Source organism: Borostomias antarcticus (genome assembly GCF_949987555.1).
Source record: "Borostomias antarcticus genome assembly, chromosome: 17".
Lineage (NCBI taxonomy): Eukaryota > Metazoa > Chordata > Actinopteri > Stomiiformes > Stomiidae > Borostomias > Borostomias antarcticus.
The window spans coordinates 5,737,375-5,762,143 of NC_140250.1; the positions used below are offsets into that span (position 1 = coordinate 5,737,375).

The window sequence follows — 24,769 nt, forward strand, 5'->3', positions numbered from 1 at the left end:
TCGCCCTGAGGTAGCAGAGCGTAGTGGTCGGGAGGGGATGTAGGGTTTGACCATGGCCTGGAGGTAGGAGGGGGCTGTTCCTTTCATTGCCCTGTAGGTTAGCGCCAGAGTTTTAAACTGGATGCGAGCCGCTACAGGGAGCCAGTGTAGGGAACGGAGGAGGGAAGTTGTGTGGGAGAATTTGGGGTGGTTGAACACCAGGCGAGCAGCAGCTTTCTGGACAAGTTCCAGAGGTTTAATGGCTGACGCCGGTGCCCCCGCGAGGAGGGAGTTGCAGTAGTCCAGGCGGGAGATGACCAGGGCCTGGATGAGTACCTGCGCCGTTTCATTAGTGAGAAAAGGGCGAATCCTCCTGATGTTGTAGAGCATGAATCTGCAGGAACGTGTGACGGATGTGACATGTGAGGAAAATGACAGTTGGTCATCCAGGGTCACACCCAGATTCCTCGCAGTCCGAGTCGGGGTCACCACTGTGTCTTCAATGGTGATGGCCAGGTCCCGGTGCGGACAGCCCTTCCCCGGGAGGAACAGCAGCTCAGTCTTGTCCAGATTGAGCTTGAGGTGATGTGTCGTCATCCACTCCGAAATGTCAGCCAAGCACCCAGCTATGCGTGTCTCCACTTCTGTATCAGAAGGGGGAAATGACAGAACCAGTTGGGTGTCATCGGCATAGCAGTGATAGGAGAGGCCATGCGAGCGAATGACAGAGCCCAGAGATGTAGTGTAGAGGGAAAACAGGAGAGGACCCAGGACAGACCCTTGTGGAACCCCCGTAGTCAGACTACGCGGTTCCGACGTCGACCCTCTCCATGTCACCTGGTAGGAGCGGCCCGTCAGGTAGGATGCAAACAGGGAGTGTGCAGAGCCATCGATGCCTTTCTCCTCGAGGGTGGAGAGGAGGATCTGGTGGTCTACCGTATCAAATGCTGCTGACAGGTCTAGGAGTATCAGGACAGAGGAGAGAGAGTTCGCTCTAGCGGCATGGAGTGACTCTGTTACTGCAAGGAGGGCGGTCTCTGTCGAGTGGCCAGCCTTGAACCCGGATTGGTGGGGATCTAGGAGGTCGTTCTGGTGGAGGTACGAAGACAGTTGGTTAAAGATAGCACGTTCAAGTGTTTTGGATAGAAAGGATAGAAGGGAAACCGGTCTGTAGTTTTTGACATCAGAGGGGTCGAGAGATGGTTTCTTGAAGGAGGGGGGTGACTCTGGCAGTCTTGAAAGCAGAGGGAAAACATCCTGAAACAAGAGATGCATTGATGAGGTGGGTTAGGAAGGGAAGGAGTTCCGGTGCAACAGACTGAAGGAGAGTCGAGGGAACAGGGTCTAGGGAGCACGTGGTGGGGCGGTTAGATGTTACAAGGTTGAGGGCCTCGTTGGGGGAGAGGGGAGAAAAGTGGGATAAGGTGGGGCGTGGAGAGGAGGGGGGGAGCAGGGAGTGGAGAGAGGGTGGGGATGGGGGGTGAGTTTCGTGCATGGAGCGTTGACCGGGGGAGGGGGGAAAGAGGATCTGATATCGTTAACTTTCTTGTCAAAGAAGTTGGCGAAATCATCAGGGAGAAGGGAGGAGTTGGGAGTAGGAGGTGGGGGCTGGAGTAGTGAAGAGAAGGTTTCAAAGAGTTTTTTATGATTGGAAGCAGAGGTTAGGATTTTAGAGCGGAAGAAAGCAGCTTTAGCAGCAGACAGAGAGGAGGAGAATGTGGAAAGAAGAGATTGGAAATTAAGAAGGTCCTCTGGGAGCTTGCCTTTCCTCCATTTGCGCTCAGCTATTCTCAGGCTCCGTCTATCAGTACGCACTGAGTCCGACAGCCATGGGGCAGAACTTAGCTAAATTAGAACTTAGCTTCCGTAGTAGCAGTGGCAGTTGTGGTTATAGTGGCTCCATAGTAGTAGTAGTAGTAATAGTAGTATAGTAGTATTAGTAGTAGTAGTATTAGTAGTAGTAGTTGTAGTTGTAGGGGTAGTAGTAGTTGTTGTCCAGCAGTTGCCTGCATCTGTTAGTATTTCATATCATATTGTTGTCACACTCTCTCCCTGTTCCACCCATGGCAGGTCTGACATGCACCGTTGGCTGGCAGCGTTCCCCAACCCCAGCAAACCTAACGGAGACGTTGAGGAGACCATCTACGAGGACTGGGGTGAGGAGTTGGAACCACAGCAGCAAGTTCCTCCACGCATGCACCAACGCACACTTTTGTATTTGTTATCTGTCTCTTTGTTTGCTTTAAATCTTCACTTTCAGTCTCTGAACATGTAGACTTGCAGACTGCACATGGACAGAGGTTAGCATCGCATATCAGTTCTTTACCTGTGTATGTGTGCATGTATGTGTGTGCATGTGTGTGTGTGTGTGTGTGTGTGTGTGTGTCAGACTGCCCCCAGGTGCAGTGTGTGGAGCAGTACGTAGCGCAGCAGGCGGATGAGCTCACCCTAGAGCCCACAGAGATCATCAATGTGGTGCGCAAGACCAACGAGGGTAAGAGAGAGACCAACCAGGACTAGATAGAGACCAACCAGGACTAGATAGAGACCAACCAGGGTAAGAGAGAGACCAACCAGGACTAGATAGAGACCAACCAGGGTAAGAGAGAGACCAACCAGGGCTAGATAGAGACCAACCAGGGTAAGAGAGAGACCAACGAGGGTAAGAGAGAGACCAACCAGGGTTAGATAGAGACCAACCAGGGTAAGAGAGAGACCAACCAGGACTAGATAGAGACCAACCAGGGTAAGAGAGAGACCAACCAGGGCTAGATAGAGACCAACCAGGGTAAGAGAGAGACCAATGAGGGTAAGAGAGAGACCAACCAGGGCTAGATAGAGACCAACCAGGGTAAGAGAGAGACCAACCAGGGTAAGAGAGAGACCAACCAGGGTTAGATAGAGACCAACCAGGGTAAGAGAGAGACCAACCAGGGTAAGAGAGAGACCAATCAGGGCTAGATAGAGACCAACCAGGGTTAGAGAGAGACCAACGAGGGTAAGAGAGAGACCAACCAGGGTTAGATAGAGACCAACCAGGGTAAGAGAGAGACCAACCAGGGTAAGAGAGAGACCAATCAGGGCTAGATAGAGACCAACCAGGGTTAGAGAGAGACCAACCAGGGTTAGAGAGAGACCAACGAGGGTAAGAGAGAGACCAACGAGGGTAAGAGAGAGACCAACCAGGGTAAGAGAAAGACCAACCAGGGCTAGAGAGAGACCAACTAGGGTTAGAGAGAGACCAACCAGGGTTAGACAGACCAGAGGAGACCAGCAGCCTGGTTCCACCTCTGTTTCTGGGGTCTCTGCTTAGCTCCTGCCTTCTCAGTATTCACTCATAGGAAAAGGCTGGACAGCTGACAAAGGAATACGCTTGGCTTTGTGGGCTTGACCAAGCCATTGCTATTACCCTGCACGGCATAGGATGCAAACACGTGTAGAATGTAGGAGAATTGATCTTGGCTGACATTTAACAAATCTCCTTCCCTTAACTCTGCCTCTTTGTATGTCCTTATCCCAAACATTGCCTCAATCCTTTGTCTCCACCATAGCAGTTGATTGAATTATGGAGATTATTTTTGCATGATTTAAATATGGAAACCTCCAATCTCCCCCTTTGTTTGCCCCCCTTCCTCCCCACGACCTCTCTCCCTACTCCTCCTATCCCCCCTCCCCTCTCCCCTTGGTCCTCCTCTTCCTCCTCCTCCCCCCCTCCTCCCCTCTCCCCTTGTTCCTCCTCTTCCTCCTCCTCCTCCCCCCTCCCCTCTCCCCTTGTTCCTCCTCCTCCCCCCTCCCCTCTCCCTCCATCTTCTCCAGGCTGGTACGAAGGGATCCGTCTTTCCGACGGACAGAAGGGCTGGTTCCCCATAGGGAATGTTCTGGAGATCACCAACGAGCATGTGAGGCGGCGGAACCTTCGAGAACGTTACCGGGTCATCCAGGCCGCCAGTGCGGTCACCAACAACAAGCCGCGGACCCTGCCTTAGAACTGCCTAGACGACACAGCAGGGGGTACAGCGTAACGTCGACGCAACGCTGACAGAACATCGTCACGACGTCCGAGAACACTGAAGGAACATAACCACATGACGTCTTAACCTTTAACTGTATGGTGGTGAACAAAATGCACCCAGTCAAGGACCCTGAAACACTGAATAACTGTGGGATTGTGTTGAGCTTTATGCTGCAATCGGCGTGCTGTGCTTCTGTATACAGTACAGGACCATGGTCATGGACAGATGTTCTGAGGTATATTTTAAGGACTAGAAAATGTACACATGATATTTTAGGAGGAGGAGGATGACGTGACTTGGACTTTTGCTGGGCCCAGACTCACCTTCCTGCTTGTGTTATATGAAAAGTGTGTGTGTGTGCGTGACTTGCAGACAGTTTGTCTGCTGTGTGTGTGTGTGTGTGTGTGTGTGTGTGTGTGTTTGCACATACAGTACTGACTTACTTTTTATGGTCATATTATTATGGGCAAAAAAATTAAAGGAGTAGTAAAGGGAAAATGCATGTTTAGCCCTGTTTTAAGGTTACTTATGATCATATACAATGGTTCAGATCAAAACGTTGACAAAACTAGCACTTTTGAGAAAGTCTGATAATTGCTCTACCACCGTTTTGGTCATACAATGGATGTGGGTGGGCACCTTGAAAAATCTTTCAAAAACATGTTAAACTCTTGATTTCAAAGACAAGAAGCTCACCGAGGGGGTAATTGGTGTCCGTTGGTGTTCTGACATCAAATTCGCCGCAAAGTATGAATCCTGTAGGGTTTTATTGATCATTTTATGAAATCCATTGACTTGTATTGACGCGACCGTTGTAGATGTGTAGATCAATCCGCAGAGGGGATTCAGGAAGCGGAACTACTTACGGTAGCTATTTTATTGTTTATGTTGCTAGGCTACCTAGTTTGCGGAAGTTTACACACGTGTGTGCTGCGACTAAATAGTTCTATGCTAAATATTTAAAAAAGCCTTTCCAGATGAACTAGAATCTTACTTTATGGCGAATTATATGTCAGAACGCCAACTAACACCTCGGTGAGTTTCTTGTCTTTGAAATTGAGAGTTTAACATGTTTTTTGAATGATTTTTCACGGTGCCCACCCACATCCATTGTATGACCAAAACGCTGGTAGAGCAATTATCAGACTTTCTCAAAAGTGCTAGTTTTGTCAACATTTTGATCTGAACCATTGTATATGATCATAAGTAGCCTTAAAACAGGGCTAAACATGCATTTTCCCTTTACTACTCCTTTAAGCAAGTGAAATAATGTGAAGAGAGTGAGTGAGTGAGTGTTTGTGTGTGAATGTGTACTGCTCTCAGTCCCTCTGCTCTTGTTAGAACCAACCGCATGACAAGTCATTCTGCAGTGCTGTACAAGCCAGTACTACAGTACTGCCAAGTATGAGACATTTTTCGTCCACGTGATATAACAGACTGCCAACAGACGGTAATCTGTCGCCGTGGGAACATAATATAATATACATAATGATCTCAGTCAGTCACACCAGAAGACGTGCCAACTGTGGCAACAAGGTGAACTGGAAATGTCTGGGTGTGTTGTACGGGTATGTTGAAGACACTTGGTGAAGATCACGATAAGAATTATTTTCAACTGAGGATTATCAGACCTATTCTGAGAAGTGCCTTCTGGGAAGTGCCTTCTGGACAGTTTCACAAGAAGGCCGTGTCACAGGCCACGCCCATAAGGTTGGGTTCATTCAACCACTTGAGAGAAACGTGTTTTTTTTTGTAGATTTGCACTTTGTATTTACATGTACAGGTTTTCTTTAGTGACACTGATCGTAATGATGTTGTTGAGCTCCGTTTCATGAGCATCACAAGGTGAAGGGTGGGACTCTCTTTCTGGATGCACTGTAAATATATGAACTCTGTGTACGGTTATTTAGTGGGGTTTGTCTAGTAGTGTGTTCTTAACGAGGAGAAGTGCATTTGTTCGTTTCAATGCAAGAGTAGTTTTAGGTGATCCACAGTCTTTTTTTATTAAATATAACAAACTGCACGTGTAATCCTTAAGAAAACTGAAAAATCTGCAAAGGAAGCCAAAGATTTAAAAAAAAAAAAGATATATATATATGAGAGAATATATAAAATATATTTGAGAGAATATAAAAAGTTAAAAGGATCAAAGCATGATATGAATAAACTAAATCACAGTTAACATGACAATGTTGAAGGTACAGTAGGTTCAACGAGGGCAACCCTAACCCTTAATTACATGGAAATGATCATTACAACACATCAAGCGAACATACCAGTGCTGTAGAAGTGGTACAGGGACAGGAACAGCTAAGGCCCTGAATGAGGAAGGTGCTTCAACCCAGAGCGGCGCCAGGGATGAAAATGGAACGGGCACGAGAAGCGGTTTCGACACAAGGACCAGTTCCATATCACCATGGAAAACTAATAAAACCTGTAAGTCTGGGCTAGCCATGCCCTCTGACCCGGGGACAGTCCTATATTTCCAGGTCCTCCACTGTCCCAGAGTGCACCTGTTTTGGCTCTCCACCCCCCCACTTTTGTATAGGCTACAAAAAAGGTCAACATTTCAACAACAGGTCAACAAGTTAATAAAATCATAAAATGCAACCTTGGTCAGAGAGAAATCTACCCAGCTGTAGCTTGGTCTAGTCCTCTCTTTCCCTATCAGCCGTTATTTGTAAATTATAGCAGGACTCGACGCTCCACTCCAGAAAGGATTTTGAAGGCTTCTTTTCCTAGTTGGGGCCTTTTTTCGGTCCAGATTGGAAGGTTCACACTCATTGTGCATTCTGTGTGGAAGCAAGAGATTGCTACATTTCCTACATTAGTTGGAGGCTGGGGGGACCGGGTTTCAGGCCATTGCCACCAGTTAGGGAAGTCCCCCGGAGCATCGTCGCTCTCTAACTTTTTTACTGAATCACTCGTCTCTCTTTCCTCCCATTATATCATATCACACATTACATTAATTTCAACGAATCAAAGTAAACACTCCTCCCATATGCTCACCAAACCATTGTGACACATATTTAATCTCTGAGATCATTCTGCTACAGGAAAGTAGCTCAAAAACAATCATCATGACTAAGGGTCTTCTTGATCTTGAACAGGCATGATCAGGCTTGTCCCCACTTCAATTAGTGTTACAAAGCAGTAAAATACAAACATACACGTTCTATCATGATTTGTGTCTAGATCTCACTTCTAAACATTTCTGGATTCGTAGTACTATAATCACCGTTAACACATATAACATCATCAGCTGGGCACAAACAGTACAATCACTTAGCTCAGAAGCGAGCATTATGAATGATTTCATTTCATTATCATTTTCTCCACTTCTCTCAGAGCCTCTAGGCCGAATGTTATGCCTCAGTTCTTTTGGCATGGGGACTTCATATCTCTTGACAGCAGCCACACATCCTCCCTCACCCTCAATACAGGGGCCTCCCGAGGCTGTGTCCTGTGTCCTGTCCTCATTGTCCTGTCCTCGTTGCCGTACTCCCTGTACACATGACTGCAGAGCCACCTACACGTCCAACTGCATCGTCAAGTTCACTGATGACACAGCTGTGGCAGGCCTGATCTCAAAACAACAATGAGAAGGCCTACCTGGCGGAGTGCCTAAGTATGTATATAAACTCTGTATCTCCCAGATAGGAGATACAGAGTTTATATACATACTTAATCAGGTATAGTATATATATATATACACACACACATATATTGTCCCTTGATACATAATGCATTGTTTCACATATACTGCAAAAACAAATAAACTGACTTGACCTTATATTGAGAAAGACACTCAGAACTGAAAACAAAAGCTTTTTTCTGTTACCTGAACAGGGACTACAAATCCAGCTACCAGAAAAAAAATGTATTCACACAAATAGTTTGAATAAAAACATTTGAATATCCTTTCTTGACTAGGACAGTGACTCTTGGTTTCTTGACATGCAGAACAAAATGTATGAACACGCTGGTGTTTCTTGAGACTGTCCTTTTTATTGAAGTTCCTCCCACACTGGTCACAATGGTACGGCTTCTCTCCTGTATGAACAAGCTGGTGTTTCTTTAAGGTTCCTGACTCAGTGCAGTTCTTCCCACACTGGTCACAGTGGTACAGTTTCTCTCCTGTATGAACATGCTGGTGTGTCTTTAAATGTTCTGACTGAGTGAAGTTCTTCCCACACTGGTCACAGTGGTACGGCTTCTCTCCTGTATGAACACGCTGGTGTGTCTTTAAAACCCATGAGTCAGTGAAGTTCTTCCCACACTGGTCACAGTGGTACAGCCTCTCTCCTGTATGAACACGCTGGTGTCTTTAAAACTCTCAAGTCAGTGAAGTTCTTCCCACACTGGTCAGAGTGGTACAGTTTCTCTCCTGTATGGACACTGTTGACTTTCATTGACTTTTATTATTGTCCTTATTCAGCTCTGCGTTGTGTTTTGGTTTCAATAAAAGATGACACCCAATGTCTCACAAATACCACACAGTCCAGTGTCCCTTGTATCTTCGTCGTTCTTGTATCCCAAACGGCTTCTCTCCTGTATGGACACGCTGGTGTCTTTAAATGTTCTGACTGAGTGAAGTTCTTCCCACACTGGTCACAGTGGTACGGCTTCTCTCCTGTATGAACACGCTGGTGTGTCCTGAGACTGTGCTCTTTTGTGAAGCCCTTCCCACGCTGGTCACAGTGGAACGGTCTTTGTTTGTCAGCGTCTCTCTGTCTCTGGGAGGGAGCTGGGGTTTGGGCAGTGTTGGAGGTGGTGATAGGGAGTGATTGAGAGGAGGAGGAGAGAGTCACTGGTCTGATCTCTTTGATCCTCAGCACAGAGACATAGGGGTTGTGATGGCTCCTATTGATGTGCTTATGGAGGAAGATCAGGGAAGTGTAGCAGAAAGGGTACTCAGAGCAGGAGAACACCTGAGTCCTGGACAACTCTGACATCACTCCTTGGAGAGAAAGAGATAACATAAAAAGGATTCTCATACACTTGTAGTACAAGTTTAAATAAAGAGTTAAATTAAATATTAATTATATATATATTATTATACTGTTAAATAAACAACAGACAGTTTTTTTTTTAAAGCATGTGACCGGTGACAAAAGAGGCCTCGGTCACGTGATCGGTTTGGTTCGAGATTCGAGTGGTCGATGTAAGGAAGCGAAACCTAGCCTGGTACGACCATCCCGTTCTCGCGAGTTCACATTCTGCTAAGCGAAACCCGTCTTCCTTTGAAGGTTGTAGTAGTTGGTTGGTTGTTGCATCGAGTTGAAAGGGTAGTAGAAGTGTTCAAGGATTGTTTTGCAGGAGTTTGTTGGAGGAGTCGGAGTTGAGGAGTAGTCACTGTCCCTCCCACTAGGAGTCACTGTCCCTGCCCAGTACAATCACTCAGTCCCCAGTTTAACTGCCCATATGCCTACTGAAGCACATTCACTGTCACTGCCCAGTTACAGAAGCCCACAGTCCCCAGTTACAGAACCCCACAGTCCCCAGTTACAGAAGCCCACAGTCCCCAGTTACAGAACCCACAGTCCCCGTTTACAGAAGCCCACAGTCCCCAGTTACAGAAGCGCATTTGCCCAACTGCCCCTCTTTATTTCATTCTTCCTGTTCTGTATGTTTAGTAAACATGTTCACTAAAATAAATGTATTAGGCTATTTACCAGCTTTCATGTGTTGACCAATAGACCCATATTATAACATGTCATTGTCATCTATTTTAGTCAGAAATAGTTACAACAATAAACATAGCCTAATGATAATTATTACTATGGGTTATGAGTAGCCTATATCATACAGTGAAGTCACAACCATCATTGTTTAGTGTAGTGGCTGGCCATTCCTTTGGTAAAGTAAAGCCACTGCCCCAGCAATAGAGCAAGAGTTGTTTTAACACACCTTTAACATAGATCCAAGCAGATGAAGATTATTCTAAGACTCGAGATTCTAAGGGAAGATTGTTTGTTCTCAAATACAGCTTGGACTCCATTGCTCCTCTATTCAATGAAACGTTATTGCAGACAGGTCCAGATAAATAGCAGGACACATATAGGCATACTTCCCCCCTTCCCTTGGTTTATATGCAGCACACGCCAATTAGGCTGGGCCTACAGGTATAGCTAAACTAAAAATTATGATGAAGTTGTCAATCAAAATCAGTTATATCAGTAATGTTTCGGTGCTCCAGCAGGTGCGCAGTGATATTGGCTGCTCTAAATGATCTTTGCCAGCAGGTGTCAGTAGCGTACAAAGCATTTAATGAGTAGCCTAATGAATCATTTTGCGATAAATGTGCCTAAAAGGCTCGGTGTTTCAGAAAGCCTCGTTTCGTCATCACTACCTGAGATGACCTTTAGCCGGAAATGTCAGAGATGTAGGAAGACTGAATAAAAACTGAAATTATTAGCATTGATTCATATGGCAGAGATGGCAGGTCGCCACGGCGATTGACCAACACAATGTAGCCGCATGTGGTGGCCTCGCTGGCTGGACAGGAAGTAGACTCCACTGTGGTCTGTTGACATCAACAGTTTGCAGGATGTCAGAGTCAATATTTACATCATGGCTGGCCAAGATATCTCTCACATTCTACCATTGTTTTTCTTTGAGGGGGAAAAAACATTAATTCTAAACACAAGTTATAAATGGCAATCAAAATATTAGGGCTTTTACCTTCAAAGTCTAATCTGATCACAGCTGGATTTGGACGGACAGAAATTATGTTTGTGACAGCCTTCCTTCAACACAAGCCAGATGGATTCATTACCATACTGGCACTGACACACCAGCACATGTTAGTTGTGTTCAGAGGCTGGCACCGTGTCATTCAACAGGTAGCCTAACGTCTTTGGTGCATCCATCTGCCTTCGATGATGATTGCATTGTGTGTGATAGAGTGAGGTGGATACATAGCCTACATTCTGTGTTTTTTCTTAGAAACGCATCAATCTCACTCTGAAAAATAGAGTTCAAATGAGGTCCTGTGTTCTATCTGTCTGGGTTTGTTCACGGAACCTGTCTGTTCCACGTGGACACGACTAGCCTACTGCAAGGCCTGCTGACCTGTGCCAGTGTCCCATGTGTAAGGAGGACAAGTTGACCTGTGCCAGTGTCCCATGTGTAAGGAGGACGAGTTCTACAGCTTCGTGTCAACGCAGCATTCAGAGATTTAGTTGAAAACAATGTTAAAAGGATGAAGGTCAGAGATGTGAGTCCCCTGCCAGAGCAGGAGAAGTGTCCTGTGATGTCTGCACAGGGAGGAAGTTCAAGGCCTTCTCAGTAGAACTAGGCTAACTAAAACACTTGCCGTGTAACTTTTAGGTGGCGACACCCTCTTGGCTACCGATAACATTGATAACATTTGTGCTTGTGAATTTCGGGCAATACCAGTATTTGTATTAAATTTATCACCAGGCACAGGAAGATACCAACCAGTTTAACACAGCAATCGTGCTTAAGATTAAGAACATAATAATCGCACACAAACACACACATTAGAGCACAACAAATCCTTATCCTAGGCCTATCTAAAGTCAGAACTCACCCCTGCGTCTTAGGGAGAATAATTTCAGTTTGACAAATCTAAAAACCAAAGAGAAGGAAAAATAAGCATAGAGAGTTATTTTACATTTACGTTTGCAACACTAGCTATTTAACATGACAGTTGCAGTCAAATTAATGTTTACCTTGTCGTGGCTCTCTACGGTAGGCTATTTCATGCCGCGTCATGCCAACATGCGGACGACTCCTTTCTCTTATTCTTTTACATTTTCTATTACTTTGACTAACGTTAGGCTATCTGTAAAAATCAAGGCATTCACTCAATGTGTAGCCCAGGGGTCCCGCTTCTGCGCTTCTCTGATACAGGGAAACATTCAGATGGTCCCTAAGTGTGAAAAGCCAACACCCGTAAAACAGAGGAACGATGAATCTGGAGAATGAGAAATCGAAATCTATTTCGCGAGGCTATCGGAATTCTGCTCTACAATGTGTAGCAATTCTATTGTAATTTACAGACGCAAATAGCCTATAACCACACATAGCAAGCCTACGTATGGACTTAGCCTAAGCTTTGCAGCCGCATCTTGCACGTCAAGCGCATCCTAATGTGGTGAAATAAAGGACTCCCTGACGATGAGCACTGTCAGCGTGAGTAGCCCATTATACCTCCATAGAGTAGCCACCTTCAAATGCATCTAAAGGCTAATATGAGGAAAAATATATGTCAAATAGTATTGCATGTATTCATTCATTTGATGCCTATAGATCTTTTGGATGTAGCCTATTACACACAATATGTTTGTCAAAGATGCTGAGGGCTTTCTTGCGTTGCTAGGAGACAAGGGGATAAGCATGAGGTCTAGAGCAAATGGAATGAAATATCAATCACAAAATAATAATCATTTCTCTCTCTCTCTCTCTCTCTCTCTCTCTCTCTCTCTCGTGTTTGTGTGTTAGAAGAGAGAGAGGGAACAGAGGAGGAAATTGCAGCACTTTCTAACTGACCTGGCCTTGCTGGGGTCACTACAGGTTAGTCCTAGATACCCCTACCTCTGTCTTATAATAACACTACCTGTCTTATAATAACACTACCTGTCTTATAATAACACTACCTGTCTAATAATAACACTACCTGTCTTATAATAACACTACCTGTCTAATAATAACACTACCTGTCTTATAATAACACTACCTGTCTAATAATAACACTACCTGTCTAATAATAACACTACCTGTCTTATAATAACACTACCTGTCTTATAATAACACTACCTGTCTTATAATAACACTACCTGTCTTATAATAACACTACCTGTCTTATAATAACACTACCTGTCTCATAATAACACTACCTGTCTTATAATAACACTACCTGTCTTATAATAACACTACCTGTCTAATAATAACACTACCTGTCTTATAATAACACTACCTGTCTAATAATAACACTACCTGTCTAATAATAACACTACCTGTCTTATAATAACACAACCTGTCTTATAATAACACTACCTGTCTTATAATAACACTACCTGTCTCATAATAACACTACCTGTCTTATAATAACACTACCTGTCTTATAATAACACTACCTGTCTTATAATAACACTACCTGTCTAATAATAACAGTACCTGTCTAATAATAACACTACCTGTCTAATAATAACACTACCTGTCTTATACCACTATCTCTTTCTTATAATACCACTACCTCTGTCTTATAATAACACTACCTCTGTCTTATAATACCACTACCTGTCTTATAATAACACTACAGTACCTCTGTCTTATAATAACACTACCTGTCTTATAATAACACTAACTCTGTCTTATAATAATGCTAACTCTGCCTTATAATAACACTACCTCTGTCTTATACTGCAATAACACTACATCTGTCTTATACTGCAATAACACTACCTCTGTCATATTATAACACTACAATAACTCTACCTCTGTCTCATATTACCTCCATCTTTATCCATGTAGGGGTTCCGGTACTTCCAGCCATGGCTTCGAGGCAGAGAAGAGCTTTTGCTGACAGTTGTCAACGAGGACTTGGTATGTACTGTAACTCATTTTGCGGCATGAGAAAGCGAGTAATGCACACACCTGTAAAAGTGTGCAGCACAGCATGCAAATGTGCCAGGAGCCACCGTTGGCTGTAATTGCATATCATTCAATAGGATGGACAGGATGATGAACTGTCCTGTCCTTGTGCTGTCCCGTCTAGTCCCACCCTGTCTAATGTTGTCTCCACCAGTGTTATGCACCAAGTGACCAGAACAAATTCCTAGTATGTGTAAAAACTCGCATGCTAGGCTAATTGACAATCGGAATCAGAATCAGTTTATTGCCATGCCGTTTTTCAACATACTAGGAATTTGCTCTCGGACGGGGTGCATAACATGGAGACAACATTGGACAGGGTGCAGGGACGAGACAGGACAGTGCAAAGACAGGACAGTGCAATGAGCGAGTATAAAATACTAGTGCAAAAAAGGATACGCTAAGAAAAAAAAGAAAAAAAAGAAAAAGTAGTGCAGTCAGTGTGTATACAGTGAGTACGCAGAGTGTAACGTGTAAATGAGTGTGTGTGTGTGTGTGTGTGTGTGTGTATATGTGTGTGCGGCGTGATGTGTGAGTGCGGTGCGTCCTACACATACATTCAACAACACAAGCATCCAAAGATACCAGGGGGTAAGCAACGGAGGTACACCCCGCTCATCGCTGCCTGATCCCCTCAGGGCTGGCGCTCCCCGGGGTTCGCCGTCTCCGCCGCCTCCTCCTCCTCCTCCTCCGCCACCTCCTCCAGCAGCTCCTCCTACAGCCTGGCCAGCGACGCCAGCTCTCCACTGCCCGGGGAGCCGCCCAGGCACAGATACACACACAGGCCACAGGCCAACAGGTGGGGAGCCGTGTGTGTGCGTGTGTGCGTGTGTGTGTGGTGGGGGGGTTAATGTTGGCCTGAGAAAATGAATGTGTGTGCGTGCGTGCGTATGTGTGTGTGTGTGTGTGTGTGTGTGTGTGTGTGTGTGTGTCTGTGTGAAAACAAGCATGTATGCGGTGCAAACATAGCCCTGCTTGTAGATGGGGTAGCAAATACAATAGGTATGTACTGTAAACGGAGACAGAAAGACACACACACACACACAGATACACACGTGTTTATAAGAATGTATTCTTGTTCACACACACACACCTGTTGACCTCTCTCTCTTTCCCAGGGACCCCAGCGTGGAGGCCCATCTCCTGCCCGCCTCTCCCAGTGAGAGGGAGATGGCTGTGCCCGTGAGTGGTTCCCTTTCCTTTCACCCGGGTCTCTACTCCTCTACTCTAAATCCAAACCAAACCCACATCCCTGAAGCTTACGTTAAACATCCTTTTTCCATAAGATAAGGACGTCCGGCACGTAGCTCGGGAGGTAGAGTGGCCGGCTGGGGATCGGAAGGCCCCCGGTTTGATCCCAGCTTCCGGCAGTGTGCCGAAGTGTCCTTGAGCAAAACTCTGAACCCCAAAATTGCTCACGTGCGGCACGGTGGCGCTAATACTGCCTCACAGCAAGAAGGTCTCCAGGCCTTTCTGTGTGGAGTTTTCATGTTCTCCCCGTGATTGCAAGGGTTTCCCCCATAAAGAACCAGAATGACAGAACAACAGACCACTAACGCTGTCCATTCCTGACGAAGACGGGAAGGAACACTTGGTTGGTCCCCGGGCGCAGCTCATGCACACTCCCTTGTCTGCTCCCGGCTGCTCTTGGGGGAAAGACGAAGGGAGGGGTTAAGCGCAGAGAACATGTAATCGGTGGCAGCCTACTGCATGTGTGTTCATGTCGCCCATTGCATGCTGAGAGTCAAGTCATATGAAAAATAAAGCCTTCTTCTTCTACTTGAAAAAGGGGCTTCAGAGAAATCATTGTATACAGAGGGCGTGTCTATGTACAGTAGTAGGCTGTATGTGTCTGTCTGCATGTAAAGAAACATCTTACTGTACTTCACTTATTACACTCTGCTCACATTTGCTCACTCTTGACTTCAGGAAGTGAACTGCACCCTTTTCCTGCTGGCCGGCTACGCCAAGTACGGCCGCCCATACGCCTGGATACGGTCCAATCACGAACGCCTGGTCAACATCGGAGGCACTGATTCGCTGGTCAAAGACACGCCCATGAAACTCAAGTCCGTCACAGACTGGCAAACACAAGGTGTGGAGAGGATGAATGAGTGAAGTTGTTATTACTATTAGGCTTTTGTAGCATGTCAATATTCTCCAGTCGTCTCCTGTGTGGATTTTGCTGCAGGAGTGAGGGTGTGGGACATGGTGAGTGAGCTGGTGTCCCTCTGCACCCTCCCCTCCCCCTCCAACCCCCTGGCCTTGGACGTGCGCTACCTGGAAAACCTTCCCCTCGCTGAGCGCTTCCTGGTCTCTGGGGCCCTCCTCAATTTCCTGGAGATGTATGCCGTCCATGGCAACCGGGACGAATTGCATTATGATAAAGGTACAGTTTGATATGAACACAAAAAGAGCATATTTATCCCTGAAAGGAAATTCACTTAGTGCTTACATAAACCAAATTGTTAAGTTTGTCAACATTTCATGAATGAAATGATGTGAATGAATGATTAATGGCAAGGCAAGTTTATTTGTATAGCACATTTCAGCAACAAGGCAATTCAAAGTGCTTTACATGAGACAGTAAAAGCATCAAGACAAAGTGCAAGAAACACAAAAGGTCATATAAAATGAAACGCAAGAAAAAACACATTATAAAAGGACATTTAAAACAAAATAAAGGGAAAATAAAATACTAAAATAAAAGTTACAGTGCAGTGTACGAATTAATATTTATATGATTTAATAAAAAGCAGCGGCAAAAAGAAAAGTATTCAGTCTTGATTTAAAAGAACTGAGAGTTGCAGCAGACCTGCAGTTTTCTGGAAGTTTGTTCCAGATATGCGAGCATAAAAACTGAACGCTGCTTCTCCATGTTTTGTTTTAACTCTGGTGACAGAAAGCAGACCTGTGCCAGATGTCCTGAGATGTCTGGATGGTTTATAACGTAGCAGCAGATCTGAAATATATTTTGGCCCTAAATCATTCAGTGCTTTATTAACCAACCAACCAACAGCAGTATTTTAAAGTCAATTCTTTGACAGACAGGAAGCCCGTGTAAAAACCTCAACAAAGATGTAGGTGTCCTGTCCACAAAATAACAAACAATTACAGTTGGAATGTAACTGATGAATACTATACAATGCAGGTTGTGAGACACATAGCTGCCAGGTGGTGCTATTGTGCTATACATCTAAGATGTGGCTGAAACCCCTTTTCTAAACTCACCATCTCTCTCTTTCTCTCGTCTGTCTGTCAGTCATTGAGGAGATGAGGACTCTGAGAAGACTGCATGTCCACACTCTGCTGGAGGTCCAGAGACTGCGAGGCCCAAGCAGAACCAGTTGCAGTCCCCCCACACAGGGCTCCTCAGAGCCCTGAGAGTACCCCCGCCCCGCCCCCGCCCACACAGACACACACACACACACGCCTAAGACTCTGGGGGACGTGGTTTCTAGAACACTCCATTGTCACGCCACAATAGGGAAAGGTGGTCCTAATGTTACGAATGCAACTGCACGGACTAGGGTCAAGATGCCTGTGTGGCTTAACACCTGACTGATGTATGTTATGAATGTATGACTATCTGAACGTATGTTATAAATGAATGACTATCTGAACATTTTATGAATGTATGACTATCTGAACGTATATTATGAATGTATGACTATCTGAACATAGATTATGACTGCATGATTATCTGAACATGTTATGAATGTATGACTATCTGAACGTATGTAGATTATGACTGCATGATTATCTGAACATGTTATGAATGTATGACTATCTGAACGTATGTTATGAATGTGTGACTGTCTGAATGCATGTTACTGTATGAATGTATGACTATCAACGTAGGTTACTGTATGAATGTATGACTATCTGAGCGTATGTTACCGTATGAATGTATATGACTATCTGAACATAATGAATATGACTATCTGAACGTATGTTATGAACGTATGCATATCCATCTCCAGTCCGTAAGTGGTGCCTGTATGTCAACGGTGGAGATGGAACCATCATGAATGGAATTGAAATGAGCCCTCATGCCCCCAGAGGCGTACCAGCGCCAGCATTGACCAGAGGCGCCAGGGCAACCAAGAGCACTGGTATACAGCTTTGTATGTGAGAGAGTAAAGTACCCTGGGAGATTGGTCACATGACCCTCAGATTAAAATCCCATGACCTTTGTGAACTTGTCCACCCCCCACCCATGCACATGATGGAATTCTGTTTTTCCCCTCGCCAAATAGAACTTCTTTTAAAAGTGGGCATCTGAAAAAAGCAACTGCTAACAACTGCCTAGCTTCTCATTTATCATGCTTGCCACAAAAAACAACAAAAAACAGAATCCAGGAAGCCATAGCTTGAGTAGTGGCCTGTTATTCTTGACTCCATGTTCAGTTTGGTGGAAGACAGCTGAATTCACAAAAACGCAAATGCACAGAGAAATGTAGTTGTATAAAAGTTTATTATTCCATAAAATACATATTTAAATATATACACAATGTACAAAATAAGCACATCGACATGGAAAAATGACATTGAAGCAGGCACCTGTGCTCCCTTGGGAGTGGACTGTGCCATTTGTAGTTTGCGATACATTAAGATACACAATTTGAAATACTAGTACACTGTTAAAAAAACACATAGCTGACATAGCCGGTCAGTCAGTGAGTAAAATCAAAAGGCACCTTGACTGTAAAACATGCAGATCGCCCCCCACCCGCTAACCGCGTCTGTTGTCACAAAACGAGTGGCTAGCGTTGTGGGTTCGCAAGTGTTTGCGTCAGCCTCAGGGGCGCCATCGGGGACAGGCCACACCCACCGCTCCCCTCGACTCCCTTTGTAAACCCTGTTATCGTGAGACTAAGACTGTCCTATGTAATACCGGACAGACTCCAGCCCTGTCTCTTCAAATGGTGAATGGGGAGAGAGAGGAGAGAGGGAGAGAGGGAGAGAGGGCTGCATGCATGTGCATGAGAACATGCAGACAGACGGGTATCTGGGCTGGGGGCCGCGCTAACACTCGACTGCTACTGATCACGCAGTCACGGTGAAGCCAGGGGCAAGAGATGTGGAGGAGGGGCTACAGGGAAGATTCTAGAACCTGAATCTCCTGATCGGAATGCAGGTGCACAGCCAAACATTCCAAACGGGGGCTCCATATGGGAACACACTGTTCCCAGTGTTCTACTTTGCGCACGCATGCACACACACACACACACACACAGCTGAGTGATTTTCCACATTAATGCAAATAATATCTCAGTGGTGATCAGTGACAAACTCGTTCTGCTCCTACTCTTAGAGGTGTTGTGTTTGAATAGTGGACTCTGTGGATTGTGATGAACAAAGTTGCCAGGCCTGTCAGGCAAGTCACAGAGGTCAACAAACTCAGGAACCGTTGTGAAGAATATGGAACTTAAGGATTTAACGTAACACAATGACATTTAAAAAAAACGGAACAGTGTGATCCAGATTGTGTTCTACGGTTTACGCGTAGGTTTCAGCCTGAGACATATCAAGTGACTCCAGAAGTGCTCTAGACGCGCTTGAAAACACCCACTGCCTCACAGCGCATAGAACACCAGGACTATGAGCACACAGATGACTGTGCAGCTGTGACAAAACCAACTCCTCCCACCTGAAGCTCCTCTAGGCCCACATTTAACCCCGTAATCCCTGCCATCTTCTCCCACACTCGTTAAGACGTCTCTCTTGTCTGTCTCTCTGTCTCTCCCTCTCTCTCCCAAGACAAACATGGCAGTCACGTTTCAGGGCATGTTTGCACAAAACCTGTCTACCTTCTCTGGAAAAAAAAACAACCCAGAAAACTTTGTCAAAGATGGGAGGAAGGCCCAGAGGGTAAAAACAACATGACAAATCTTTCTGTAAAATTAGCTTAAAAAGGCAGTAGCCTCACTGTCTGTAAGCGGTTGTAACTGTCAGCTCGGCCCGGTCAGCGGCGGTTTGTGGTTCAGTGATGCCCATCTTTGTTCCAAAGTCACACAGGTCCTTGTGTTTCTCTCATTAGACCAGAAACTGGCCGCGGTGTTCATGAAGATGAACCAGTCCCGTCTTTAAATGCCAAAAAGCCAGCCTCAAGTATCCTGAGGTGTGAAACACGAGGCAGTTGTAGAACGCCCTCGCACAAACGTCTCGTAAGCTACCTCTCCACTGGCCAATGAAGAGCGTAGCTCGCCTGTAGCTTCTCAACACTGTGAACTGTTATTTCTAAACACACACAGTGCCTGACTGGAGACTCTAACAAACGGAAGGTCCCGTCAAAAATGGTCAACGTGTCCAGTGGTGATCTGCCTCCCTCAATCCCTCCCTCCCTCAGTGCTGCAGTTCCCTAGGGGCTTGTCAGTTAACGTGGTGGTGGGGGGGGGGGGCGGGCGGAGGTGTATGGGGAGTTGGGTGTGGGGGGGTCCCGTGCTCCGGGGGCGGCAGGCTGGAAGCTCAGTGCCAGCTGTCGGAAGCCGAGCCTCTCCTCGTGATCGCCCTGAGGGGACTGTGGGAGAAGGAGCCCCTCTTCTTCCAGCGCGCTGCTAACAGAGAGAGAGAGAGAGAGAGAGAGAGAGAGAGAGAGAGAGAGAGAGATCAGACATGCCCGTCTTGGTTTCGTCATGGAGGGCTCTCAGACAGGTGTAAATGTCAATGTAGAAACACACTGATATGCAAATAGGGGACATTCGTATGCAAATGAAGACAATGTCTAGTTTCCCCCATCGTTATGTGAGCAAGTAGCCCTTCTATTGGTTTCTATTGGTTACAAATAATTAAAAGGACTTCAACTCCAGGTTTCAGGTTCTGTGTGGCCGGTCATTCTGAGCTGGAGAGGTGAGCCTCATGTACGTAACAGAGGGAACCAATCGGTGCTCAATCATCCAAAGCAGCTCTACCCAGTCATCACAGCCCCGCCCCCCTCCTCCTCCTCACCTTTTCCCAGACTGGCGGGGAGCGTGCTGCAGCTCCTGGGCGCGGCGTCGGCGGTAGGGGTGGACGGCGTCTCCTCGGCCCCGCCCGCCGTCGCAGTCAGCACGTCCCCCGGGACGAGCGCCGCCGCCGCCTCCGGCCCGTCCCGCTGCCAGTCACTCAGCGCCCGCTGGAAGGAGTGCGCCAGGCACGCCGTCATGTCCAGCGCCCGCTCCGCCCGGCTGCACCAGAACACGCGGCACTGCAGCTGCTGGCCGCGCTGCTTGCAGATGTACAGGAAGACGTTGGGCCGGCTGGCGTCCGCCGCGCAGTACGCGATGTCCTGCAGGTAGGTCTTGGTCAGCTGGCGGCCCGTGCTCAGCTCCTTCACCTCCACGTAGCGCGGGCGTACCACAAGGCAGTGGTCTTTGCCCAGTTTCTTTCCGCTGGCGGCGCCTCCTTCCAACAGGCGGCCAATGGCGTCCTGGGCCTGCTCGCGGTCCAGGGAGAAGATTTTCTCCGTGCCCAGGTAGTGGACCTTGAAGAGCGGGTCGCCGTGCGACAGGGACTCGGTGCGGTCGCGGCGGAAGCGCCGGCGCAGCGCGGCCGGGGAGTTCTTAAGAGTCTGCATGAGGTGGAAGGTGCTGAGAGACATAGCGGCAGGTTTGGGGTCAGGGGGTAAGGTCGAGGGAAGGTCGCGTGGGTCGGCTCGCGGGGCGTGGGTACCGGGGAAGTGGTTTTCGATCCTTCTCCCGCTTGTCCACAGTTCGTCTTTCAGTGAGGTGCGGTTGCATTCACTGGTCTCCTCTGGAACAAAGAGGACGACATTGGTGTTAGAAAACCACAGCTTACAGAAGCGTTGCTAGTTACTAGTGCACAGCATCCGTGTCAATCTGAGAGCCAAACAGCAAACTGTGGGGCTGCACATGTAGCCTATAGAAAGCATTCCTCAGAACACCAGGGGCAGATTAATTGACTTGACAGTTAAAATTCAAATCGTCACGCTACAGCTCGCTAAGCCGTGTACCATCTCATCTCACGTGTTCAGTGAAGAAAGTGAGGCGCACGCGAGTGGACCGTAGCACCGGTCACCAATAGTCATCGTAGGGATGTATCAAGCTGATTCATACATTAGCCGGTTATCAAGATAATCGCGGACATCGTGCAGTTGTCACCAACTCAATTCTATCATTGTAGAGATAAAAATCTAAAAAGTTTTCATCTGGGTAAGCTCTTCGGACAACAATCAGATGACATTGACCATGGCGACAACTTATAATTTTGAGAAATATAATTGAAGTCATGACAATAGCTCGGAAACTGTGATTGTCAGTTTGTGTGCCAAACCTCTAGGGCATGCGCTTGGATACGTGTGTGTTGAAAGGGGACAGGCGGGACACACTGTACCCAAGTGTGGGGAAAACTGGTTAACCAAAGCACCAGACATGGATCAGCTGACACACCCAGACGGAATATTCATTTACCAAAGTGACTGGCCATTACATATTCACAGGTTGGCTCGAAGCCTAGTCTGGAAGGGACTGACCCCCCCCCCCCCACACACACACACACACACACACACACACACACACACACACACACACACACACACACACACACACACACACACACACACACACACACACACACACACACACACACACACACACACACACACACACACACACACACACACACACACACACACACTTCCCACTCCGGGATCTGAGCTGATAAGCCGAAAAGATACCAAAACAAGAGCGTCACTGTCTGAAGCGACAGTCGGGTACGTGTTCTTTCCATTCCTCCACAGATTCAGAGCCGTCTTTACCAGGCCTCTTAGCAGAGAGGGTTCAGCCAGGCTTAACCTGACCTCTGGGACCAGTGGCACTATGTACCAAAACAATACTGACCTCGGAGTAGACGTCAGACTAACACTACACAAGTGGTCATCAAACCAGATCTAGATAATGGCTTGTGTACTGCAGACTATACAACAGAGCCTGAGTATCCTGACAGCCAGGGTGTATGCATGTAGCCTATGTATGTATATATGTATGTATACTCCTTGACTTATCTGCCTGTATAGGAATATTTATACTGACTGATTGTATGTAGGTACATATATATCTAACCCCATTATATTACATACTGCAGTCACTGTCCATATGGACGTACATAGTCCCTGATATACCTCTTTTTATGCTGCTACCCCCCCCTTTATCTAGTATCTTTTTTGTTACTCTCTATCTAGTGTTTCTTTTCTTTCCAAGCTTTCTGTAATCTATCCATTCATCTGTCTATCTGTCTGTCTGTCTGTCTGTCTGTCTGTCTGTCTGTCTGTCTGTCTGTCTGTCTATCTATCTATCCATCTATCTAACATGGTTCTATAAAGCAAGTTGGTTGCAGCTTCATTCTATTATTTGGACAGGTCCCAACTTTGGCTTCAGATTAGTCAACTCCGGCTTTACGCAAGTCAACATGGGCTTTAGGAGTTGATTTACAAGATTGACAAGACTTCTAGACCTAGAATCACTTCTAAATCCCCATGAGGGTAGTAAGGGATGTGTGCTCCACAATATAAGTTAACATGACCCAACCACTAAGTTATGTAACTGCCACTGCTGGCCTCCTATTGTCTCTGGACCTCCCAAAAACACCTCTCCTCTGGTGGAATGCGTGTTCAGAGCCACATGGGCCATTGTGCTCCACTTGATTTTCTTCCCCTTTCTCTTTTCTCGGCCATTATTTCAACATCCTACAGCCGCTTCAGAAGTGGATCTGACCGAGCACCGCCGGCTGTTCTGAGGAGATGACCATTGTTAGGTGAGACCCCTTCACAGGAAACAGCTTTGCTCTGCCCCCCACCCCAGTCCCCCCCAAATACTTCTCCTCAGAAACACAATGGCAAGCTCTGGTGTGTCACTTCATCTGGGATGTAAATTGGAGGGAGTCCTATTGGCTGACCCAGTGAGAGATGAGACATTTATACAGCACATACACACACTACACCTGTTACTGTAATATAGTGTGTAAAGATTTAAACTCTCACTCACACACACACACACACACACACACACACACACACACACACACACACACACACACACACACACACACACACACACACACACACACACACGCTACTATAATCCAGTGAAGGTCGGTTGGCATGCGATCAGGCTGCATATCGCTTATAGTCAAGTCTGAAGCTGAGTGCCATATTCCTCGAGCTGTTCTACGATGTCATGTTCTCGTGCAGACTCGGGAATGTGGAGAGGAGTGGGAATATCATTATGTATTTAGTGGGAATATCATTATGTATTTAGTACTTAAACGATTTTCCTTTCAGAATAGTAATTAGGAGGCGCCTATGGGAAAGTCAGCAGCACTGGAAGTCTGGTGATGACTACAAAAACTCAATAGGCTACCATGAAGGCAACAGCTAGGCTCAAATTCGAATGGAAATCTCCATTCGAATTACTGTTAGTATTAATAGCTATTACTTAGAATTGATATTAGCAAAAATATTTTAAATATGTGCTGTAGGCTATGATAGAAAATAATGTAGAGAGAAAATATGAATGGTGGCCGAATTCGATTGGAAGCGTTCACATAAAAAAAAGAAGCGTGCTTACCTGGCCACAGTTTCATGCAAACGATGTCCTTATGCTTTTCAAACACACGAATGTAGTCGACGAGCACCCTCGGCGTGAGGAAAACACGTTTCCCCAAATCTTGTCAGTAGGAATATTGATCCGACATCAACTCTGAATCTCAAATCCGCAGCAAAATCGTAGAGACGCGTATCTCGGTATCTAGATCAATCTAGATAGGTCTTTTCTATCTCAAGCCTCGACAAAAAACTTGCCTGCTCAATATTTTCTGCTCAATATTAAATCTTTATAGAAACAGATTCGGCTACAGCTTCTATCCCAGTGAAGAACGCTCGTCGGCGTGTGAAAGACTCGTCGGCTGAACTTGAATGACTCGAGGCTGCGGGGAGCAGCGCTTTTTGAACGGCGTGGTCCCGCCTCCGGCTGCGCTCCAAGCGGACGAGCATCTGCGTCTGTGTGTGTGCGTGTGTGTGTGTGTGTGTGTGTTGTGTGTGGGCAGACGTGAAGGTGAGGTATGAGGACGCTTGGCTAGTGGTTCTTTCTGGGAAGACAGGATAATGCTGTAGGCCTACTGAAAGATAGCCCCTTGATTGGGAAGTTAGGAGACTACAG

At 46.3% G+C, this 24,769-nt stretch overlaps 2 protein-coding genes across 2 annotated transcripts in view; one reads left to right on the forward strand and one right to left on the reverse strand.

Moving 5' to 3' along the window:
* The window catches only part of arhgef15b (Rho guanine nucleotide exchange factor 15b), a gene marked incomplete at both ends in the record, with an annotated part of 16,104 nt that extends 12,139 nt beyond the window's left edge, over positions 1-3,965 (forward strand). The window contains 3 exons of the mRNA XM_084451639.1: positions 2,050-2,135; positions 2,369-2,473; positions 3,796-3,965. Coding sequence (XP_084307765.1) covers positions 2,050-2,135; positions 2,369-2,473; positions 3,796-3,965 — 361 coding nt within the window. The remainder of the gene's footprint in view (positions 1-2,049; positions 2,136-2,368; positions 2,474-3,795) is intronic.
* Positions 3,966-20,064: 16,099 nt separating this feature from the next.
* LOC311320493 (uncharacterized protein) lies at positions 20,065-24,421 on the reverse strand. The gene is made up of 3 exons (XM_084452256.1): positions 24,179-24,421; positions 20,565-21,347; positions 20,065-20,170 (listed from the first exon to the last, which is right to left on the reverse strand). The coding sequence occupies exons 1-3, from the start codon at positions 24,192-24,194 to the stop codon at positions 20,085-20,087; spliced, it is 885 nt and encodes a 294-aa protein (XP_084308382.1). The 5' UTR covers positions 24,195-24,421; the 3' UTR covers positions 20,065-20,084.
* Positions 24,422-24,769: the final 348 nt, after the last annotated feature.